We start from the raw sequence: 8,839 nt of genomic DNA, 5'->3' as shown, positions 1-8,839 counted from the left end.
GAGCTAGTGCACTCTCTTCATCATATGTCCACCCTCTACATGGAGCCCTCCATTTTCCTTTTTTTGTGCTTGTGTCTCGACTTCGGACTCTTGAAATGATTATTGAACGGGATCTTCAACGGGACCTCCATCGGAAGAATCAGTTGACTCGTCGAGTAGGCGGTGTGGTTGGGATTGAAAGTTAGTTTGCGATTGGGGTTGAGAAAAGAATTGAGTTTCTTGAACCGTTTCAAACGGATCAAGATCCACATTCGAACGAGGTGTTGGTTAAGATTGGTTGTGGTAAAATCTCATTGGTTAAGAAGAGAACGGATTAAATGGAAACATTTATGGAGCCATTGTAGGAAAGTAGTAGCTAGACGGAGAGTGAATTGGTTGATCAAATGATCGTTGATAACATAGTGGTGATGGAAGGTTTGGGGATGGAAGGTTTGGTGATTGAGTGTTTGGAGGTAGAAGGTTTAGTGATGGAAGGTTTGAAGCTTTCTTTTTGTTGGTTCTTAGGGTTTTCTTTGTTTGAAATGAGGACATTTTTGTGTTGGTGAATTGAGAGACTATGTGAGGGAGATAATGATATTTTTTTGTGTGTGTGTGAAATGTTAAGTGTGTGGTTTGATTTATAGTATTTGAATTATAGATGAGGGTTTGGTTGAAAGTTTCATGAATTAGGTTGAAATGTATATATATGTTTTTTTTAGTTAAAATGTATATAAATGTATATAAATGTTTTTTTAGTTAAATGTATATAAAATTAGTTGAATTAGGTTGAAATGTATATAAATGTTTTTTTTAGTTAAAATGTATATAAATGTATGTAAATGTTTTTTTAGTTAAATGTATATAAAATTGTTTGGTGGAGAATAAATGAGGAGGGAGTGGTTGAAATTTAAATTTGTTGAATTGAATTTGGTCAAAAGTCTTTAATCCGGACCAACCCCCTTGAACCAATCACAGACGTGTCTTTGCTTCTCTTTCTTCTCACCAATATTGCAACGAGTGGCATATAGCGAGCCCCCTAGTGAGCGCTAGGGGGCGGTGTTCCAGAGCCCATAACGAACGTAGTGAATGCATGTAGCGAGTCCACTCCGTTTAGTATAATGGTATAGATTTTTTAGGATTTTTGAGACATATATTGATACTTTGAAACTATCAAATATGAGGTTTGTGGTTATTTAAGACTTTAAGTGGTTTGTCAAAAAATATCGAATTGTAAAATGCCAAAGGTGACTATGCCTTAAATTTCAAGCCAAGAAGTAGAATTTTCAAATTAGGGTTTCAACTCGTAAAAACAAGAAAACTTCGAAGCCTCGTGCTTCGAGTGTGTAGTGGACCTAGTGGTGCTTAACAAGGCGGCATATTTTCATATCTCACTCCTGCAACCCTCAAAAATGTCTACCCTTTCTCGCATCTTCCGCACTTTCTCCACTTCCGTCTCCAACCCACCGGCGAAATCGATCTACGAAGACCTCTACAAAGAGCGGAATCTCAAAAGGGTGGTAGAGAAATTCAAGAAGTGCTCAGAATCACATCTGTTCCGTAAACAAGCCAACGTTTACGGCAACATAGTCCGCCGTCTCGCCTCCGCCAGGAAATACAAATGGGTCGAGGAGATTCTCGAGGACCAGAAACAATATCATGAGATTTCCAAAGAAGGATTTGCTGTTCGGTTGATTTCTTTGTATGGAAAATCAGGTATGCTTGATCACGCTTCCAAGGTGTTCGACGAAATGCCTGAGCGAAAATGCCCGCAGACTGTTAAATCGTTCAATGCACTTCTCGGGGCGTGTGTTAACGCGAAGAAGTTCGATAAGCTTGACGGATTCTTCCGCGAGTTGCCTGAGAAACTCTCCTTGAAACCGGATATTGTCTCGTATAACACTGCGATCAAAGCTTTCTGTGAGATGGGTTCGTTTGATTCGGCTGCAACTATATTTGACGAAATCGAAAAGAACGGATTGGAGCCTGATTTGATTACTTTTAATACTTTGCTCATCGGATTTTACGGAAACGGTAGGTTTCTCGAAGGTGAGAGATTTTGGGGGAAGATGATGAACACTAGCCTTTCACCCGATATCAGAACTTACAACGCTAAATTGGTTGGACTGGTTTCCGAGAAGAAATTAGCCGAAGCTGTTGAACTTTTTGACAAATTGGAGTCTAAAAATGTTAAGCCTGATGAGTTTAGCTACAATGCTATCATCAATGGTTTCTGCAACAATAGCGACTTGAAGGAAGCAAAGAATTGGTACGCTAAATTAGGGCAAAGTGATTCTACTCCTAATAAAGCGACATTTGCAGCTCTGATTCGTTTGGCTTGTAAAGTGGGCGATTTTGATTGGGCGATTGAGCTTTTTGAGCAAACGATTGAAGAAAAATGTCTTGTTGATCCAAATGTTATGCAACTTGTGATCCATGGATTGGTTAAGGAGAAGAAAATTGAAGATGCTAAGAAGCTTGTGGGGATTGGGAACTCGAATAAGTTTAGAAAATACAATCTGATCGTGCCTGCAGATGAGTGATATATGAAGTATGAACTTCGATTCTTGTTTTCATTAGATGTTTTCAAGATTGATATAAAAAGAAGTTCTAGAAACGCAAGTGATTTGCTTTGTTTAGTTGAGTTTACCATTTACAATAGGGTTTGTTTCTTGTTCTTTTGAATGTCGTATTTTTGAGCTTGTTTTGGCTTCCATTTGGTTGAGCTTATATATTGAAATGGTGGTTTTATGGTTATGCCATTGTACTATTGTAGTTGGTGATAAATTGAATTAGTGATAGGTAGTTTTTTGAGGATGTTTCTTTTTAGGGAAATGAACTCTAATAAACATTTTTTTGCGGTGTTTTACAAAAAATAGAAAAAAAAAATGGTTGTTTCCACATATAGACATGGATTCTGTAAAGCTAGCTCGGAGGGCTCCGCAGAATTAACTATAGCACCGAGTAATCGAGGTGGCAAAAAAAAAATCTCAAGATCCTACCAACAAACATTTTAAAACATAAAAAATACATATTTATCCATAAGTAAATCATAAAGTTAATAATAAATATTTGAAACATAAAAAATACATTTATAATAGATTATTTAACAATAAATAATTCAAAATGGTATTCTATGTATTTAGCCCAAAAAAATATTTGAATTTTTTTAAAAAAATATATAATAATGATTAACGATCCGATCCTACCGCGATCCTACCAAAAAACAATCCAAATAAAATCGGGATCGATTTACCTAGGTGAGATCGTACGATCCTACTATAAGGATCATGATTTTAATCTTCAGCGTTCATTCCTCGGAGGAGCTCCGTGGAACTGTTCTTTAGTTATTTATTTATTTATTTATTTTTATTTATTGACGGATCGATTCTTCGGAGGGAGCTTCGTGAAACTGTTCTTCAGCGTTCATTCCTCGGAGGAACTCCGCAGAACTGTTCTTCAACTTTTTTTTTTAAGAATCAATTCCTCGGAGCTACAGTTAATTCCACAGAGCCCTCGGAGCTAGCTCTATAGAATCCATGTCTATACGTGGAAACAACCATTTTCTTGTCTATTTTTTTTGTAAAACACCACCAAAAAAATTGTCTATTAGGGTCCATTTCCCTTCTTTTTATGATCCTGAATACAAACTATGTGCAAATATTATTTTTGGAAAAGATTTGTAGAATAACTAGGGTAGTACTGCCACACCTTGTTGAAAATGTATGTATGTACAATGGCTAAGACATGGTTTACGTAAATATCTAATTTGATCATACGTAATAAAATTTATTTTTTTGGTCAGTGAAGTAGTAGAAACGATTTCTTAAGTAATTAAATTGTAGAAAAAATATATAAAAGAGATGGTAGTTTAAAATCAGAGAAAAGAATCACTTTTATAAAAGCGCTTATGGTTGTGTAAAAACTAACTGAAATTTGTTTACATGTTTTTTTTAACCATATATAGTATATAAATATAATATGTGCATTTCTAAGTCAAAAATGGCATATCCATACAATAATATACTGTTCTCTAGTAAAATAATAGTAGAACCCCTTATAACATTAAGATTTTAAGATCAACTCAAAGAATTCAGCTTCTTTTCAAGTAATTTAGCACGTCTAAGAGCATCCAACGCCTCCCCTTGCTTTCCCGCCCGTTTCAACTTCACCGCATTCACCTTCGCCGCCTTTATCTCCTCCTCCAACTCCACCCTCTCACTCTTCTTCACCACCGCCACCGCCACCGCCTCCACCTCAACCTTCTTCACCACCGCCTTCTCCGGCGAAGGCCGAGCACCAACACCACCACCACCTTCTATCCCCACTTCCCTAAGAGCAAACAAAAGTTGAGGATCAAGAAGATCCTCAACGCCTACATCATCACCAGGAGGCGGTTTCACCGTCTCACTGGCGGCCTCGAGCTGACTCTCGAGATTTTTAGCCAATTCAAACTCGGCTTCCGCCTCCTCATTCTTCCCTTCCCTTCTCAACTTTAATGCTTTCCTTTTATGCCCCAAAGATTCTTGTTGCAATTTGAACCGCTCCCGAGACGATAATTTCACCGATGGTGGTGGTGAACTCTCGCTGGTTCCTTCCGGTTCCATAGCAATTGAACCGCTCGGTTCACTAGTAACCGGAACCGGAACCGGACTCGGACCCTGGGTTCGATCCACCGTGTCTGTGTCTGTGTCTATGTTCATGTCTCGGTTTTTGTTTTCTAAAAGTTTAGCCAACTTCAATTCCTCCTTGGCTTCGGTTAACCTTCCTTCTCTTTTCAAGCTAAGTGCTTTTCTCTTGTGAGCCATCACCCGTTCCTGGACTGATCCCAACTCGGCTGACTCGGTTGACTCGGTAGACTTAGTTACCAAAGCTGGTGCCTTTTCTTCTACCATAACTTCAACGGTTTGAGGCTCCGTTTTTTCAACGATATTTTTGTCCAAATTCTGATTTGGTCCTTCGAGTTCTGCTAATTGCGCTTCTAACCCTTTTGTTTTTTGTAAAACCTCTTCCGCCTCATCAACCTTCCCTTCGCGTCTCAAAGCGAGGGATTTTCGTTTTAGGGCCAATAGTTCACGTTGAATCTCGGTTTTACTTTGTGGTTTTGGTGTTGAAAAGTCAACAACTTTGACTTTGGGAACTTCTTTTTCTTCTTCTTGCCAACCGAGGTTTTGTAAAAGTGATAAATAAGACGGATCGTTCATATCCGTGTCAGTTACATCCTCATCTTCATCTTCAACCTCCATTGGTGTCGAAAAGTCAATGGGCTTGACCGTAGGTTTGACTTTCGGACCACTTTCCAACTCTTGGAGTTGCTCTTCAAGAGCTTTCCCTTTTGCCAATTCTTGATCCGCTTCGTCAGCTTTTCCTTCCCTTCTTAAAGCAAGAGCTTTCTTCTTTAAGGCAAGAAGCTCTCTTTGAATTGCTAACTTGCTCTTTGGGCCTGTTTTTGGACCCGGTTTCAGGCCCGAATCCAGTTCTAATGATGCACCCGGATCATTATTTTCTCCTTTCTCGAGCATTTTAGCCTTTTTCAGAAGTGCCAATGCTTCATCGGTTTGACCCGCCCGTTTCTTGATTAATGCTTCTCTTTTTAAAGATTGTATTTTTTCACTTAACACCGCCATGTCATCATTGACCGAATGATCTTCTTCGGTCCACCCTAAAGATTGCAAAGCAGCCGACATTTCAGGGTCGTCCATATCTTCTTCGGTCACATCAAAATCGAGTTGATGGTCAAAGTCAAAGTCAACATCAATGTTGTGATTCCGATTCCGGTCATTCCCGGATGCTAAAATGTCTTGTTTATCAATGTCCATGCTACGCATCAATGACTTGAACTCGTCATCGGAATCGGAATCGGAATCATCGCCTAACAACTCCCGTTCTTCGATTTGTTTTTCAAGAATTTTGGCTTTTTTTAGTTCTTCTTTCGCTTCAGTGAGCTTCCCTTCGCGCTTAAAGGCGAGTGCTTTTTTCTTAATAGCAATAACCTCGGATTTGTCGATTCCAACATTACCCTTTTCGGTTTTAGTACTCTTCTGAGAGACTTGTTTAAGTAGGGTTGATAATTCTCCTTCCAAAGTCATGTTCACTGGTTTTTTATCAGCATCATGAAGATCATGATCAGACCATCCAAGTTCTCTGAGTTCATTAACAAGATCATCTTTTTGTTTCGGTTGTTTTTCAATTCCAGCCTTTGAGTTTTCATTTCCACTGGTGGATGAAAGAGCCTTCTTACGGTTTTTCCTTAATTCAATCTCTAAAGCTCCCGCTTGTCTTTCAAGCTCCTTTCCCCTTTTGAAAGCTCTCAATGCTTCTTCTGGCTTTCCTTCTGCTTTTAGAGTTTTATGTTTTTTCTTTTCTTCAACGGCTTTTTGCCTCAGTTCTTCGGGAGTAGTTGACTCACAGTCAACCTCCATGTCGGTGTTCGAAGATGAAGCACTTGGACGCAAGTGAACCGATCCTTTTTCTGATGAAATTGATTCGTTTCCTAAGAGATCATCTTCATTATCAGATGCAAGTTTTGAAGCCCCTGCAAAAGAGACCAAAACACCCTGTTTGTTACATAGAACTAGACAAGCTTCCTTATGAGGAGGGCATTCATGTCTTTTGCACAGAGGAGAAAGAGAGTGAGTCCCTGTATGAATTGGACAAGAAAAAGATACAAAACTGACCTTTTCTACTTTTATTCTTGTGTCCATACCGCATTTCAAAACGAGCTGCCTCTTCTAAAGTTTTACAGGGTTCACAAATACGAACAGGTGAATCACCCTGTCCTCTTAAGTACATTCTTTGTTGGGTACAGCTGCCACAGAACAAGCCTCCACATCTTCGGCAATGGTGCTGCAAATTCACATATATGCATACATCACCATTAAGAATTGACATGATTCTAAAGCAGATAACTGATAAGAAACTGAAAAAGAAATGTGTAAACTAAGAAAAGCAACCAAGAACTTGCTGATAATGTCTACTACTAAAGAATATTTCCTCAGAAGTGAAAAAACATACTACATAAACTCAAAGAACAAATGCATCCGGCTTATGCATGTTTAAGAATTACCCTTTTTAATAGAATATGATTATCTAATAACGATTTTCAATCTGAGTCTTGGCTAATGCTAGTGATCATCAAAGTTATTAGTGTAATCTAAACCTTAGAGAACTATAAGTCATCATATGAATTCAAGTCCCAAATAGCAAGTAGTTCAGATCCGTTGTAGTTCATTTAAACAAGTTTAAGCTCAATTTTTGAACTACTTTTAGTATTTGTTGCATTCTCGAATGTATTTATAACGATTCTCCAAATATTGATTGAATCATGTCAAGTTCGAAGGCGGATCGTAGTTAATTGACTTTGAGAAGTCAACTAGGATTTTACGATGGAGCTGATTGGAAGTTCCATCAAGTTCAAGCAAAATTTAACAATCGATCTCCCTCGATTAAAGACAAAATATGAACAAGGGTTTAAAGTGTACTAATAATTTTGAAGTCGTAAAAGTAGGTAAGTTAAATCCGATCAAACCTTGCGATTGATGAAAGAAAACTGGGAAGAGCATCCTTGGCAATGTGTCGCATCGATCACCCAATTATTTCCTCTCAGCGATGGTTTCGGAGGCAATCCGATCTTCTCCAACATCTTTATCGATGAAACACGGAATTTGGAAACCAAAAGGAGAGGAAATCGATTAGTATGATGTAATCTTTCAACAAAAGGGAAAATTGGATCAAATTTGTAACTTATACCAAGGAAATCGGATGAGAGTTTGTATTTGATGGATCAATCCACGGTTAATTAGATAAACTTAGGGCTCCCAAATCCCAATTGGGGATAAAGCCCATTTAATCAAAAGAAGTCCGACCCGAAACCCAATTGCAAAAAAACACCACTTTACCACATCATGGGACATGGGTCGTTTTTTGTCTTGTTACACCGTTAAATGATTAAATCAGTGTGATCTCAAATTGAACCGACCCATGTTAGAAAATAGGCTAGAAAATAGAATATCGATAATCAAGAATCGATAGATCATAGATCATTTAAGGTCATTTTACTTCTTGACAATTCTTGCATAAGTCCGATTTAACAATAAATTCAATGTATTATAAATCATGGAAAAACAATGGAAGTTTTAGACAAAAAACAACAACTTTTTTTCCAGACACGTATATAGAATGTTAATTTCCGTAGGAGAGTTTTCAAATAGGCGAAATATGAATGTGTATATAGATATACTCATCTATCCAAAAGTTGATAATGGCAACGAAATGAACGAATTTTGTAGTTGGAAAACAGGTTTGTGATAAACTAGCCGGACTACTCGAGCTGTATGGTTGAAGTTGTCACAGACAATTTGAGCTGTAATGAAGGTGTCTCTTATCTGCCTTCGAGCATATCCAAAATAAGCATGTTTCTTCAACTTTTCTTCATTTTGAATATATTTTTCCGCTGCATTCAAAGTCCAAAACTTTATAGAGGTTTTGAGACTATTGTTAGGGTTAGTCCCTTGACCCCGACAGGAGGCGTGACCTAAGTAACCCTCGTCTGTCGTGATGTTCGGGATCAAACATGTCTTATATAAAAAGTATGCACTTTGCGCCACTTACTTGTATATTATATCACAATTTAAATCTCCATTTGGCACTCGTATTAATTCTAAATACATAAAATGGAAGGTGACACTAAAATCACTCACAAACCATTTACAAAACCAAGATTTTATAGTTTAAAAGTATTAAAAAAGTTATCTCAATTCAAATTTGAAAAACTCGTTTTGGGGTTTCATTTCAAACAATGAACTTGTTGCTCAAAAAACTCTAATATTGAAAATTAGAGTTAATAGAGTCGGTACCCATTTGA

At 37.8% G+C, this 8,839-nt stretch overlaps 2 protein-coding genes across 3 annotated transcripts; one reads left to right on the top strand and one right to left on the bottom strand.

The window, feature by feature from the left end:
- Window positions 1-1,267: 1,267 nt before the first annotated feature.
- LOC145126023 (Tetratricopeptide repeat (TPR)-like superfamily protein) lies at window positions 1,268-2,733 on the top strand. The gene has a single exon (XM_079061427.1). It carries the CDS (start codon window positions 1,389-1,391, stop codon window positions 2,517-2,519), a length of 1,131 nt encoding a protein of 376 aa, XP_078917553.1. The 5' UTR covers window positions 1,268-1,388; the 3' UTR covers window positions 2,520-2,733.
- Window positions 2,734-3,902: 1,169 nt separating this feature from the next.
- On the bottom strand, window positions 3,903-7,819 carry LOC145124350 (phosphoinositide binding protein). Of its 2 annotated transcripts, XM_079059660.1 has the most exons (4): window positions 7,726-7,819; window positions 7,505-7,618; window positions 6,654-6,822; window positions 3,903-6,511 (listed from the first exon to the last, which is right to left on the bottom strand). In XM_079059660.1, exons 2-4 carry the CDS (start codon window positions 7,616-7,618, stop codon window positions 4,056-4,058), a joined length of 2,739 nt encoding a protein of 912 aa, XP_078915786.1. In that variant the 5' UTR covers window positions 7,726-7,819; the 3' UTR covers window positions 3,903-4,055. The 2 variants fall into 2 exon arrangements, with proteins under 2 accessions (XP_078915786.1, XP_078915785.1); XM_079059659.1 differs by lacking the exon at window positions 7,726-7,819 and having other exon boundaries at window positions 7,505-7,711.
- Window positions 7,820-8,839: the final 1,020 nt, after the last annotated feature.

This window comes from Lactuca virosa, chromosome 7, assembly GCF_052849685.1.
Source record: "Lactuca virosa cultivar CGN04683 chromosome 7, Lactuca_virosa_CGN04683_v6, whole genome shotgun sequence".
In the NCBI taxonomy this organism is placed as follows: Eukaryota; Viridiplantae; Streptophyta; class Magnoliopsida; order Asterales; family Asteraceae; genus Lactuca; species Lactuca virosa.
Note: the sequence above shows the minus strand (reverse complement) of the source record. Positions and strands in the feature narration are given on the sequence as shown.